We start from the raw sequence: 14780 nt of genomic DNA, 5'->3' as shown, positions 1-14780 counted from the left end.
CCGTTAAAGTATTTTTATATCATTCTTTTATGTACTAACTAAAATTATTTTATGTAAAAGTCAACATGCGTTTTCACATTTAAGATCTAATTGGTTTAAATAGATTAAAAAAAAGAAAAATTTGAAACTGTTTTAATATAATGATGAAACATTAATTATAAATATCTAAAAACCCATTCAATTTTTGCCCTTATGATACTATATTTTCATAAACAGTAGGATCAAAATCTGCCAAAATTGCCATTAAAGTCTTGTGCTCTCGTTAGAAACAGTTTCTTTGGAATACGTTGTAGGAAGGGGTGAAAGAGAAGTAGACCATAATTTTATGTAAAAATACATAAAAAAAGCTTTATTTCGCCACCGTTTTCTTGCAAAAAATAACGTATAAAAAAACTTTTAATCCTAGTCGTCGTCGTCGTCGTCTTATTCCTAACAACCGTTGGAATCATCATTATCATCATCATCATCATCATCATGATCATCATAGTCGTGGTCGTCGTCACGTTCATCCATGTGATCGTGGCTGTTCTCACGTAAGTCGTAATAATCGCGCAACTCCAAATCGCGAGCAGGACCGGCGTCGTCCCATTTGGCGTCGGGACCGTCGCGGCGCCCGTAATCCTGCTCGTCGCCACGGTCGTCGTTCGCGTAGGATCACAGAAAATGGCGTCCAATTGGATCGCCGTTGAGCCATGGCCGGAGCCGTGGCCGAAGCCGTGATTGCGTGTGTGTCGCAGAATGTGGAAGTGGGGCCGATTGCGGGTAAAGAAGGCTCTGTGGGGTTTCGACGGGCAGTTTGTGTGACTAGTAAGGCCCTGACCCACCGGGTGGTCCGTAGTTTGAGCTGGGTCCGCTCGGTCCGCTGCCTCCAATGCCGATTCCGCCGCCACCGTGCCCATCCAGACCGCCGCCATGTCCTCCACCCACGCCTCCACCGATTCCACCTCCGAGTCCTCCGCCGGTTCCTCCGCCGATTCCACCTCCGATTCCACCTCCGATTCCTCCACCGATTCCTCCGCCGATTCCTCCGCCGATTCCTCCACCGATTCCTCCGCCTCCGGACGTGACTTCCTTCTGCAATTTGTAAATAGGAAATGATTAGGGGTATGATAAAGTAAATTTGAACTAATTATTTTTAGATTCATTCGAGTTAACTACGGGGAACAATCTTTTAGGATTACTATTTCGGAAAATGTCTAGAGATGCCCACTGTGTTTAGACATTTGTAGTTTTGAAGTTTCGATAACGATGGCTTGGAATGATTCAATTTTTGTCAATTATGTATGATTTGTAGAACCATTCTTTATAGTCTCAGGCAACAGTAGTTCTAAAGTAAGGATCCTAGCTTCCTTGCAATAGTGATTTTAAAATATGAATCCTTCAATGTTTTTTCATTACTGTGGGACTTATCCTGCATCTATTATTATCGGCAATGCTCTCTACACGAAGCTAAAGGTTAATTAAAATATCTAACAGCTATTGAGAGCACCGGAATCATAATTTAAACAACTATGTCGTTATTAAGTCCAAACCTTACTATACTACTTTATGACACTAGTTAGGTCATTTATTAGCTATTAAGAGCATCGGGGTCATATTTTAAAGGAGTGTGTCATTATTAAATCAACGCTTACAGTTACTATACTACTATAAGAGTTTAGTTAGGACATCCGTCGGTTATTATGGGCATTAGAACCACATGATTCTAACCCGCCACAGTCAATAACGTACCTCCTATCGTACAACAGATCCATTGTAATTAACCGAACTTTCTTAGACTACAGAATACTAAAATCCATTTAGCACTGAATCGTCAATAGAAAACCATATCTACTCGCGATTTCGTGTGGCGCGACAATGCAACACTAAGGTTTCCCGACGATGATTTTAATTTTTCTTGCAACAAGTAACAGTACAATTTTACTAACAAAACTAAAAAGTTCCCTTCTTATCCTAATATTCTCGTCAAAGCATAGTGCAAATAGTTAATCTAAGTCAAAGGTTTCTAGTGTTACTAATTTCCTATTAACTGGTCAAGACTAACTATATCCTCTGTTTTTCACCAGATATAAAAACAATGAAGATTTTCTGCACGTTGAATAGCACACAATTCTAAGTCAAAAGGTTCAGTGTCTTCTATGGGGAATTTTTTTCCTTCGGTGTGTCGATTTGGAACCCTCCTTTGATATTGTATCAACAATGGGTCACCGATGGCGCTAATGTAGAGCCTGTGGCATAGTCGATTCTAGTATGAGCCATATTGAGAGAGAGGCAATAAATCTGTGAGAATCTGATTTTGCACTGCATAGATAAAGACGCACAAATGCTGCGAACTCTTCCTGGAAAGAGCAAAATCAAACACTTGCGGTTTTATTATTTCTCATTCTTTTATGGTGTAATCTATCGATCTGTTCTATAATATAAAGCTTCACTCTCCTCATAGGTGGCGCTGCGATTCGTTCTTTGGGATACCTCCCTGCGCGCGTTACGTTATCGTAGAGGTTAAAGTAAATAAAAATGTCACGCTACATCGGATCCTCCTCTAAGAAAAAGACTTGGAGGGGGAACAGAGAGATACTGCGATATGTTCTTTATGACGCTAGCCACCGGTTTATAAAAGAAAAAGTAAGTAGAGTTTTCCCCAAGAATCACGTACCTGCGTCTTGTATTTGATAAAGTAAACTTCCGGTTTGCTGGGTTGCGTGGGCGCTATGGTTGGGAGACTGATCTCTGGCGCTTCTTCAGGCTTCTTGACCAGCACGTAGATCAGGGTCTTCTGCTCGTCCTGTTGAGGAAGTGCAGGGATCACTGGGGCGGTGGGGGTGGGTGGAGTGGGCGCTTTGATGAAAATAATCTTGTAGTGCTTCTGGGCAGGCGCGGGCGGTGCTATGGGTCTCAGAGGCCTGTCTTCCGGCGCCTCTGGAGGCGGCACGTGGACGTAGATGTGCTTCTGAATGAGGGATCCGCCGCCTCCGAAGCCGCCTCCGCCACCGCCACCGCCCCCGGCTCCGCCACCGAAGCCTCCACCGAAGCCTCCGCCGAATCCTCCACCCAGTCCTCCGCCCAATCCTCCGCCAAGACCACCACCGAGTCCTCCACCGAGTCCTCCACCCAGGCCTCCACCTAGGCCACCACCGAGTCCTCCGCCAAGACCTCCGCCATGTCCTCCGCCAAGTCCTCCGCCGAGTCCTCCGCCGAGTCCACCTCCACCGGTTCCCCCAGGCGCTCCGTAACTAGAGCTGGGCTGGGAGTAAGAGTATCCGGCTTCTGGTCGCGCCATTGCTGAGGCGGCGAGCACCACGATCTTCAAACAGAAAGAGAGGGGAAGCATGTAGTTTTGAACATTATTATATTAACAGAAACATTATTTGATAACGGGATGGAGGATGTTAGGTAGATGCCTCTTCTAACACGTTCACTACCAGATGAAAACTGTATAATATTCTGCAAGATTAAAATTTTGATTTCACACCATTGTAAACTACATAACCTAAAATGGTTCCAGTACTTATTTTCGTAACCTTATTAAAAGTCACAAATTCTATTCAAATTTATTCCCCTCAACATCTTAACTTGAGAATTCATTTTTCTAGTATAATAATGGTAAGTCCTGACACCCATATATGGGTGATGTGGCAGTCAAAGTGTGAAGCTTGGCAGGCGTTAGAAAATGGTCATCAACAGATTGGAGGAGTAGAAAATCAAAACCTTTTGAGACATTCGCTTTTCAGAGTCTCTATGTAAGTAATAATAATGTAATAATTTTGCAGTGCAATGAATAATGACAATGATATATTAAAGAAAAATAACAAATATAGTATAATGTTATTAACATTGCAATGCAATATAAATTTCGTAATAATGTAATCGTATAATTATTTGACCAATATAGGAAAGGAAACCCTTCCAAAAGTCAGAAACGACGAAATTTGGGAAGATTGGATAAAATGGCTGGTAGGAACCCCCCAAGTCGAAATTTAATTTTCGAACAATGTTTAATGGGAGAAGGTAGTCAGAATTGTCCAGGAAAATTTAATTCGTTTTCAGTGATTTAAGTCGGTCGTTCGTAATAGTGTACGGCAATACGGTAATCAGGTGCATTGGCACGATCGTATAATTGCATCTGTTTCTTCCTCCGGGTCGTCATCGGACCCCACTCTCTCCACTTTCTCCAGTATCATCTCCCTTTCCATTCTTTCCTTCGCTCCCTCGAGCCACGCTGTAAACACTCGGAGCTTTCACACGGTCACCATTACTCTGCTATTTTTAATCTCGAACCGTTCGACGATCAACACAATCTTCAAAGAACCCCAAAGATCGAATCACTGTTAAATGAATCCTTGCAATTCGGGACAAGCTTCGAACCAACGTTTCGTTTAACGATTTTAAAACTAAAACAGGCGGTGTTGTAAATTTTATATTTGGAAAAACTAAATTTTTTCGAAGTATCCAATCCATTGTTTTGAAGCCATTTCACAGTATTTAAATGCAAAATTTGAAAGATTCTAGTCTTATCCAAAAGTTAATCTTTGAATTACAATGGCGCCAAAGGAATCACTGAGTCTAACAGAAAATTCTATCAAACGTAAAAAACCGTTCGCGAAAACGCGAAACAGCTTTGAAATAAAAAATTAGGAAACTAAGTTTTGAAAAGTTTCTCGTCAAAGAAAAGTCAAAGACCCCCGGTGCAGCGATCGAAGAACCATAAAACATCCGCACTGACTCAACCACGAGGATTTGCCAACGAAACGAAAGTAGTGAGATCGAAGGAGAAAGGAATTGTCGAGATTCGGGGGCCTACGGGGTCATCCTCGGCGTGGGTAGGAAGAAATAGGAAAGCAGGATGAAAGTTGGTCGAGTTGGATGGCTCGGTTGGCACCGGTAACACGGAAAGGAAAAGTTGCAGATCGGAGGAAAGGGAATAGCTTCAAAGACGAGAGATGTGTTTTCAAACTCACCATGAATGCCCTCATGGTTACTGCTGATCCTGGATTTGAGGACTGATGCTCCGCGGATGCCACGATGCCCCTTTTATAGCAGGCATAGCCCCACTCGCATCTCGACCCATCACCTATGCTGATGAGACCGCGTTGCGAATCTCTTTCTCTCCCTCCTCTGCCTCCGCCATCGTCTATTCTTCGTCCTTTTCATTTTTGCTCCTTTCAACCAACCACCGAACTTGACTCACAACCCTTTCGATACCAGGAAGTGTCGTCCCTGAACCGTACACTCCACCCTCGAGGAAATGCAACACGACGAAAGACGATAATCGATACAACTTTTCGACAATCGATGACTTTCTAAAACTGTCCGATATACCTTGCAACGGAGCCTCGCTATTCTGACGTGCCGGAGACACGAATTTACGCGTTTGCGCAACACCTAACACCGCCATTATGATTTTTCTAGACCCAACAGCGGTGTTCATTCAATTTTGTTCGCCTGGAACATAAAATTAGAGAACTTTGAAATTCTTCGAGGGCCATCTTCTTGTTCAAATCGCTCTGGTGTCGCCATTTCTAAGAGTTTCTTGACTCCAGGGCCACCATTTCTAATTAATAAACAGACGATGGCCGTGCAAATACTTATAGAAGACAAATACTTCTAGAAATTCTTATAGAAGATTGGTACCTGGATTGGAATTTCGTTATGGAGGATTCTAATACGAATTTAAATGTTTGGGTATTACATAGGACTGCTGTTACAACTTACAATAACTTACAATAAATTTAACATTTCAGGAACGACGTCCACACCATCTACCAATCCACAAACCTTCATTAGTTGTTAAGACTTAACCGTATCTTTTTATTAATTAAATTTTCTCTAATACTAAAAAATTCTCCTTAAAAAATCACTAAAATTTAAATGACAGCCTTTATCGTATCACTTGTCATGCCATACCGGAGGAGTTAATTCGCCTAAGAGTCAAACAACGAAAGAAATTATTTTGGATCATCTTCTTGCCCCCTCTGAACTCCAAAGCCGTCATTTCTATTTTGATAAATAGGCTAATGGCTGTGAAAATATATTTTTTATACAAGATTGTTAATTTCCTTCGTTCGTAAAATTTTTACGACACTTTTTATCCATAATTCAATTGAATAATTAAATTTTAATTTTTGCAAATTTAACAAGTGTTGATCTTATTATCTAGAGCACACTCAATTCAAAATGGAATAACATTGTGCAAAAAAAACGATATAAATTTTGGAAGATTTTGGGGCCGATTTGAATTATTTTTATATTTAAGGAAAAACTGTTTTCACTTTTTTCCAAGTGGAAAAGACCATTTAAGAAAATTCAATCCTCGAGTGCGATAGCATAAACTTAGACCTTTAAAATGACACCCTAAAGGTTATTGTACGATCGTTTTTAATGAAGTTTCAAGTGTCTTAATAATACTTATGATTGGTAGTTACAGGGGAAATAATACGGTTCGTGTGAAATTAATATGTGGCGGTTCTTAACTTGCATACCTCACACTTTAATCATTTCGAATTACTATGAAACTGAAAAGGTTTTATTTTTAGAAAATGACGTTGGATACAATTCGTAAATTTAAATGAAACTACAAAACTAAATATAAAGACAAATTTCAGGTTAGAATAGATTATTTATAACTGTCTGAAATCGAAGTTTAAGTCGGTCAGTCAATGATTTTGAAAAAAAAAACAATTAAATCATGGCATAAATCCGAAATTAAAATTCGACAAGTTGTGATAAACAAATGGCGATGGAATAAGGTATTACTTGCAAAATTAATGAAAATGCATTGAAAATTCAATAAAATTTATAAACAATAGGTTTATAGTACTAGAAAATTATAGAAAATAATTAATATATGGATGATTTCTGTTACAATGAATTTGTAATTTTATAAATTAATTCCAAACTTCTTTTATTCATATCGTGTATTTATTTATCGACTATAACCTCAACAAAGGATTCTACACACTGGAATAATGGAATTACACACAAACATAAGTTCTATTTGAACTTATTTTAAAATCCTACATTTTTTTTGCATTTCAATTCCACAAAAAATTATTGTCAAAATGTGAAATGTATAGTTTAAAAATTATCCGAATGGAATTGAAGCACCTTTAATCGTCCAATTTCTGAGCCAAGTCTCCATTTTTTGCTTTTAATAGAAATACAATACAAACGAGTTACAAAAACTCGAAGAAAAAGATAAAAATAATATTTGGCCGTTTTCAGGTGGAATCGATAATAATAAAAAAAAAAAATGGCGACTTAGAATTTGAGATAGTAGGATTAAGGTCGTTGGGAATATAATCGCAAACGAAAAGGAAAAAGAAAGTGGCGCATAAGCGTAGCCACGAAAAAAGAATGATTTAGGTCAAATTCATTTTCGAGGCTTCCTTTCTCCGATGGAGGACGAAACTTCCTCGCAGGAAGTGGAAGACTTTCAGTTTCACAATTTACAGATGCGCGCAGATACCCTTCTCTCAACAACCGAGCAAACTATACCCAAACACTATTGATTTTTTCTATTTTCAACTCACTCGATTACGAAACGAAACAGTGGCAGTCATTGCAATTTTTTTAATAAGACAATCACAAGCAGTTTCTAATTTTAAATAATAAAAATCATTCATTTATACCACGATAGTGCGAATACGTACAAAATTCTACTGGGGGGAAGTTCTCATATTGGCAAATATTAGAAGTTTTTCAAATAAATGGGAGAAAAAAGAAAACCAATATTATTTTCACCATCGACTTAAATTAACAATATTCTTTGGTAGATGATTTTCAACTTACTCGGAGACAAAATACAATTGTACTTAATTCGAAGTTTACTGAAAAATATTTTTGTCATATTTAATTTAAATAAATCAATTCAGTTTACAAATGTAATTTCTTGTGTTACTTTTTACAATATATTTTAGAATTAAGAACTCATTTAAACAAATATATATTAAATAAAAGGGAAAGCACTCTTGCTTTAAATTATCAAAATAACATATTTTATGAATGGTTCTGTGTCACACACAACCCCTCTCCGTCGGTTACTATCTATTTTGAAAGTATGATTTAATACATAAATAGTCCACCTCGAGAGTTTCGAGTTTGACGACCTCAGAAACGCCTTAAAAGAAGAAACTCGAAGTTAGAAAAATTTTTTACTATTAAAGAAACAAAATTGTATTCGAATTACTCAACTTTAAAGGCCAAATTTCAATTTAACATTACATTTACAGGCTACACATGTTTTTATTAAAACTTAGTTACACTAACATGCAATTTTTCTTTTAATCAGAATATATGTATATTGTATCAAATTCAACATGAATTACTAATAAATAATATTTAATAGATCCCTAACCTTAAATATGCATTTTGAAATTCTGAGATTCGAAAATCAACGGGGTATCAGTGAATTTAGTATTAAAGTCGTTGTTGCTCGAAGGCAACGATTCTAAAGAAAATGGAGGCATTCTTACATATTCTTTACAAACTGAAAATAACACACAAGATTTGCTATAAAATCGAATCACTTTTTTATTATAATATATTTCAATTATTCTATCCTTTCTTGCACGTTTGAGTAATAATAAATAAAAAATTTTCAATAGTTACAATAAGATCCTGTACTTTCCTCGTTCTGAAAGATACTTTATCGAATTTACATCATTTATGCAAGAATTCTTCGATACTCGAAACTACGCTACCTAACCTAACCTAACCTAACCTTAAATTAAATTAAATTATCTATATCCATCTAATTATCTAGTGTAGAGTTGTTATTGGCGATGGTAGCGGTGTCTGTTGTAGATTTCACAAAAATAAAAAATCTATTAATGTATTTCAATTATTCTATCCTTTCTTGCACGTTTGAGTAATAATAAATAACAATTTTACAATAGTTATAATAAGATCCTGTACTTTCTTCGTTCTGAAAGATACTTTATCGAATTTGCATCATTTACGCAAGAATTCTTCGATACTCGAAACTACGCTACCTAACCTAACCTAACCTTAAATTGAATTAAATTATCTATATCTATCTAATTATCTAGCGTGGAGTTGTTATTTGTATTAATTGGTGATGGTAGCGATGTCTGTTTTAGATTCCACAAAATTCCATTCCGAACGGGCAATCAAGTTTTACTCTGTTTAAGATTCTGCTCCCATGTTCCGAATGGCCGTTCCGCGTTTCGGTCGGACGAAAGAATCCAGTGAACCTTTCTACCTCGAAGCGGTCGATCCGTTCTCCTAGTGGGACGTCCGGCGTGTTGAGTGATACTACACACACTCGAAACTTCTCCTTTTTCCCATTCACCAGAGACTTACGCGGTTGGTTACGTGCTCGGTCGTTGTTACTCTACGCCGTATCTGTTCGCGACGTCCCATCCTAGAGCTGCGGTTAAATCGTCCACTCTTCCTTGCGATTCCTCGTTACCAGGGCTTCTCAAACCTATACTATCTCCATTTTCCTTCCAATCCATGCTCTCGAACTACAATCACTTTAACACGCGATTCATTGAAATCCCGTTGACTTTTAAATCTTAAAAACCAGAATTCTACTCGTAATTATTGTCAAACTTTCGTTCAATTAAATTTGAAGAGATTTTTCGATGAATTAATAATTTCGAGTATAAAATAGAGTACTTTTTCTGTGTTTGATAAGTACTTGTTTAAAAGAGTACTTAATTTGAATAAATATAAGTTGTGAAAAGAATAAGAAAATGAATAGTGAAAAAGGAAGAAATTTTATTCAAATTAATAATTGACTAGCTTCACGATATTAATATGAAAGTATTGTTAAATGTTGTATTAGACTTTAGAGACTGAGAAGAATTTTCTTTAGGAGTAGTTTGAAAATTGTATTTTAGAGAATTGATAATTGAAAATTTGTTAAAAATGTCGAAAATTGTTAAAACGAGATTCTCGAACATAGTTAGTAGTTATGACAAAGCAGAAGCTTTTTATCGTCGGATCTATGTGTGAAACGGTCATGGGAAAACGGAGCAGAATCTCATATACCGGTGAACCTTACAAAAGGCACTCTAAGCGCGTTAGAAAGGAGGTTTTATAGAAATGGAACTCGGGACATATTTGCTTGGAAAAGATTGGGAAAAATAAAACTTCTTTTCCATTTACCAGGGCCATCCTGTATATACATATATTTTTTTCATAATTTTCAATGTTTTTAGATTTATTTGAAAATATCCTAAAATCCTACTTTGAAAACTCTTTATTTTTTCGACCATTACTGGAAAATACTTCAACATATTTGGATAAAATGTTGTACTAAAATCATTACACTGAACATTTTTTTTATTGTTATACATATAAAAATTTAATTTTAATACAAATTTTTAAAATGTTAGAAAGCTAGTATTTTAATAACAACCAAATGTTATTAATTTAATGTTCTTTTGGTTATGTTCATTTTGTTTTGTTCGTGTTTTAAATGGACAGAAAATTCTACATAATACAAACTTCAAAAAATTAAAAATCGAAATGCATATTAATTAATATTCATTTAGCAACCCATCTAGTAGAAATTTTCCTTAAAAAAAATTACATTTTAAAAATCATTGTTAAAATAAAAAATTTACCAAAAATAACATTGTAAATCAAATATGGAAAGCCATTAACCTCAAACTGACTATACCAAACACCACTAACTAAGTATATACCGATTAACATAAATCAACACTGCAAGTATCAATTAATAAATTACTATTATAAAACGATGTATATTAAAACTAATAAAAACTATTATAAAACGATGGGAAGCTAAAGACTGTAATGATTCAGAGCTCTAACGTAACCCCTTATATCAATTCGTAGAAACAGTGTTCATGGCACTCGAATTAATAAAAATAGAGGCAAACGATGAAAATGAATTAGATCATTTAGTTTGAAGAATTGAATTTCAATTTCTCTGATTGCAACAATCACGCGATCGTCTCACCGTATGAAGAAATCTTCGAGGATCTATTTTTCCTTTAATGGACATAGTAATCGGGAGTTTTACCGTTTATGAACGATGCTAGTTACGACATCCATAAAAAGAATCCTAATTTCCTACAAGCTTGTTAGATAAGTAATTCCTAATACAGAGGATTCGATTCGTTCATATATGGATCATTCCATACCAAATCGATCATTTTTCTCCGATCCAAAATACGTATAGGTGGTTAAATTACTATAGTCGACTCGATATTATCAGTTGTTTCACATTGAAACGTGAATAGAATTGAAAATGCATTTAAAATAAAATATAAAATAACAGAGTTTCAACAAGCCCTTTCAATAACCAACTATGAAATAAACATATTGGAATTTTAGTAGAAAATAAAAAAATGTATTTTAATGTTATTTCCTATTTCAGTATACATAAATAAATAAGAAAATATAGACCTTACAGTAATTGTCAATTTCTTTCGTCGCTATCAAATTTGAACTTTCTATAGTATTATTAACATCTAACAGTCGAATGAACGTTTGTTTTATTAACAACGACAACTTGTAAAAAGGATATGTTAAAATAGACTGCAATATCGTCGGCATATTGCAGAATTAGCATCTCCGGTGGTAAGATGGTAGTGATTTCAGCGATATAGATTGAATATAAGAGACAGACGAGGTGTACAAGTAGACCTTTCACCTTATGGACTTTCGCGGCCGAATCTGACTGCCATACCGACCTGAAAATTCGGAGCTGATTTTAGCGGCCTCTTCTCATGGATGGCGGTCAGTTGAGAAACTAGGCACTGAATTAGTATTAATGGGCAGCCAGCTGAATGTGTGCGTAAATACATGTGAGTTGACTATGGAGGGATTGTAAAAGCAGTGCAGTATTATCAGACGGCAGGCCCGTGTCGAAAGGAAACTGCCCCTCCACTTACGCACCCTAATGTGCACCCGACGAGATTATCACAGAGAGAACGAATGCCACCTCGAATACACAATAGTATGCCCAAAAATTATCCACACGCGAGCATGCACGCCTACGATGTGTTCACAGCTGTTCGCAGATTGCCGTTCTACAGGCGGATCTTTAAATGTTAATAACTTTTAAACGAAGCCTCGATTAACATATTTACTACTCTTGATTTTCGCCTTATCTTAACCTCTAGAATCGCCCCTTAAGTTTTTGACACGAATACCCTTATACATAGTGTTCATTATTAAACAGAGTTACTCAATTCTTAAACCCATCGCTATATTAAGCGATTATAGTTAAACGATCCCACAGTAATATAATTTTACTGCTCGAATTATATTACATTTTTAACCTAAAGTTACGAGGCCAACTAACTTCGCATCAGGTTCGTCCATCATTTTCCAAATATCCAACTACAAGTTCATGTTACCTAGTGACTCCCCAATTTCGCATCGGGTTCGTCCGTGTACCTTACGCACAGACTGATATCATATTCCACTGGAAATATTTCTCTTTCTCGCCGTACCCGCCCACCCCTGATAGTAATGAGTCGAGTTGTTTCCCATCACTTCTTAGAATTCCTTGCTCGAGTCGAACCTCGGCGTTATCTACAATCTGTATCAACAGACGGATTTATTTACGTATGATAGCGTGAACTACAGCTGGCCAATTTTTGGAATAAACTTCCCATTTCAATATCCATGTTCAGTCTGGGACATTTAAACGAACACTATCGTACATCGCTCGTACGATAAAAATATATAATTGTAAAATTCTTATATGACTAGGTTGCAACGATCGTAAATAATACCTATTTTCTTCTATCTTTAAAATGTTAATATATACTGCACGTAATGTATTTACTTCCATATATTAACGTATATAAAATATAGCGTTCTAATACATTTTCTAGTACCATTTTTAATCCTCTACGGATTCAGACTTTACTTCGGTCAAAACTCCCTCCTTTTGAAACTTAATACACAGAGGATCTCCGGCAGCGACCACAAACGAAAGAACAGCTTTTTTATAATAATCCGACATCAATTCAAGGTTTCTTATCACAACAGATAAAAGGTGCGCCTTTTCTGCATAAATACCTGCACAAAAAAAATTATTTAAAATGTGAATATTCTTACAAGACACATGAAATAAACACGGTGGCCAAAACAAAAAAAGAACAAAGAAAATTAAACTTTTCATAAGATATTGATATTCTTTGTATTTTTTTGCAAAACAAATATTCAATATTAAAACAATAGATCGAATAGCGGTTTTTGGTACAAACATTTTAAATATACAAGAATTTTCTCATACACTAAATAATTCAGAAGCTGTTCAAGTTATGCAAGTTTTGTGAAACCACCTTGTATAATTGAACGCATTTCATATTTACCTGGAGTTTCGAACATGAGGTATGCAAAATGTACATGAAGATAGTAATAGGATGGTTGGTAGTGTAAATATATCCTAAGTTGAGAAGCAGATACATTGAATTTCTTTGAAATTTCCTTCACTGCAGAATCCCTTATGTTTTTTAACAATGGAATATGGGAGGCATTCAACTCTCTTATGCATCGAATCTTTTGGAAAGGAAGTGCTAATAATTTCAATGTGTTCAGTTCTCCATTCCATTTCAAATCGTTCACCAAAACAAATCCAATGTTTTTATCTCTATCTTCGTACACAACTTGATTTTGTTCTGCTTTTTGCTCTAAAATATTGTATATCCACTAAGAGAAAATTATAAAATACAAAATGATCAATGTATGAAGCTAAAAGAGTGTGATTAAATTACAATAAATCGACTTTAAATCTGTACTCAATTTTTCATTAGTTTTCTAACTGTAAATTGCAATATTTTAAAGTTTATTTGTATATGTATTTAGTTTTATGTGAATTACAATTGAGCATCTATGCTCTGAGAATGAATATAATTGTTCTGAAACAATTCTAAGTAAATTGTAAGTACCTGTAAAGAAAAGCTGCTGGATTCTATATGCGGAAGAGTAATTTTCTTATAAAGTTCATAAGTTTCATCCACAATATACAATTCCTTTCTTTTGAACTTTTCGATATGTTTAGGTGTTGCAGGATGTATAACCATCACATTTATCTCTAAAATCACATGAAAACGATCGATTATCTAATGAGCAAAACTAGCAATGTGATGGTTTAATTAATTAATTAATTAATTAATCACAACTTACCATTATATTCTTTGCTTAGGGAACAATGGTAATTTCCGTAAACATCGTTGGTATAAAGTTTCCGTAATATTGTGTCCTTATTAAATAGTTCCTTTTTCAACGATAGTACATCGTCAGAGAAATTCTGCCTCTCGAATAAAATAACACTAGACCTTTCATGTCCTTTAAATACACCTTCCACGCATACTTGCTTTCTTAAGCAATTGTTTTGTAGAATTTTATTTATTTCAAACGTGGACAAACAAATCTCGGTATCGTGTATATTGTCAACAGTTTCGGACGAATTTTCTGCATCTACTTTTATTTTCTTCGTCGGAGGACATTCCTCCCCATCGTTGTTTAAGGATACTTCCGCCATCTTTAATGGCGTTCTCTGATCAATCACTGATCATCAATGTGGGCTGTGGATAGTGTGGGCACCACACTGTGTGACCAGATTTGGCAATAGTCTCGCCACAACTTGTTACAATTTACGATTCTTGTCTTTACTATAGTATATCTTCGATCTTGTACTTGTGTGAACATAGCTAGATTAAAGTGTGCAACTATGTTCATTCTTAATTTTGGAGGGAAAATGAAAGCTGAGAACACTTCATGTAATTGCAATATTGTTTTGTTATAAAATCAATAATATTCAAATCCAT

The 14780-nt window shown here is 35.8% G+C and overlaps 2 protein-coding genes across 2 annotated transcripts; both read right to left on the bottom strand.

The window, feature by feature from the left end:
* Positions 1-420: 420 nt before the first annotated feature.
* Positions 421-5070, bottom strand: LOC122397189 (glycine-rich cell wall structural protein). Its single transcript, XM_043396169.1, has 3 exons — positions 4959-5070; positions 2657-3304; positions 421-1074 (listed from the first exon to the last, which is right to left on the bottom strand). Exons 1-3 carry the CDS (start codon positions 4971-4973, stop codon positions 805-807), a joined length of 933 nt encoding a protein of 310 aa, XP_043252104.1. The 5' UTR covers positions 4974-5070; the 3' UTR covers positions 421-804.
* A 6826-nt stretch (positions 5071-11896) lies between these two features.
* On the bottom strand, positions 11897-14672 carry LOC122397240 (m7GpppX diphosphatase). The gene is made up of 4 exons (XM_043396277.1): positions 14137-14672; positions 13899-14044; positions 13323-13659; positions 11897-13026 (listed from the first exon to the last, which is right to left on the bottom strand). The coding sequence occupies exons 1-4, from the start codon at positions 14492-14494 to the stop codon at positions 12848-12850; spliced, it is 1020 nt and encodes a 339-aa protein (XP_043252212.1). The 5' UTR covers positions 14495-14672; the 3' UTR covers positions 11897-12847.
* Between the last annotated feature and the right edge of the window lie 108 nt (positions 14673-14780).

Source organism: Colletes gigas, unplaced genomic scaffold (assembly GCF_013123115.1).
Source record: "Colletes gigas isolate AHSC1104 unplaced genomic scaffold, ASM1312311v1 Colletes_gigas_Sc00009, whole genome shotgun sequence".
In the NCBI taxonomy this organism is placed as follows: Eukaryota; Metazoa; Arthropoda; class Insecta; order Hymenoptera; family Colletidae; genus Colletes; species Colletes gigas.
Note: the sequence above shows the minus strand (reverse complement) of the source record. Positions and strands in the feature narration are given on the sequence as shown.

What these genes read in the sequence shown, in the direction of transcription:
- LOC122397189 (XM_043396169.1), bottom strand. An exon ending in TTATCAAATACAAGACGCAG is followed by an intron (nt 1,075 to 2,656) that starts GTACGTGATTCT and finishes TACAAATTGCAG; the next exon opens with AAGGAAGTCACGTCCGGAGG.
- LOC122397240 (XM_043396277.1), bottom strand. Translation starts at nt 14,494, where the DNA reads ATGGCGGAAGTATCCTTAAACAACGATGGGGAGGAATGTCCTCCGACG. An exon ending in CCTAAGCAAAGAATATAATG is followed by an intron (nt 14,045 to 14,136) that starts GTAAGTTGTGAT and finishes ATGTGATTTTAG; the next exon opens with AGATAAATGTGATGGTTATA. An exon ending in CCAGCAGCTTTTCTTTACAG is followed by an intron (nt 13,660 to 13,898) that starts GTACTTACAATT and finishes ATTTTCTCTTAG; the next exon opens with TGGATATACAATATTTTAGA.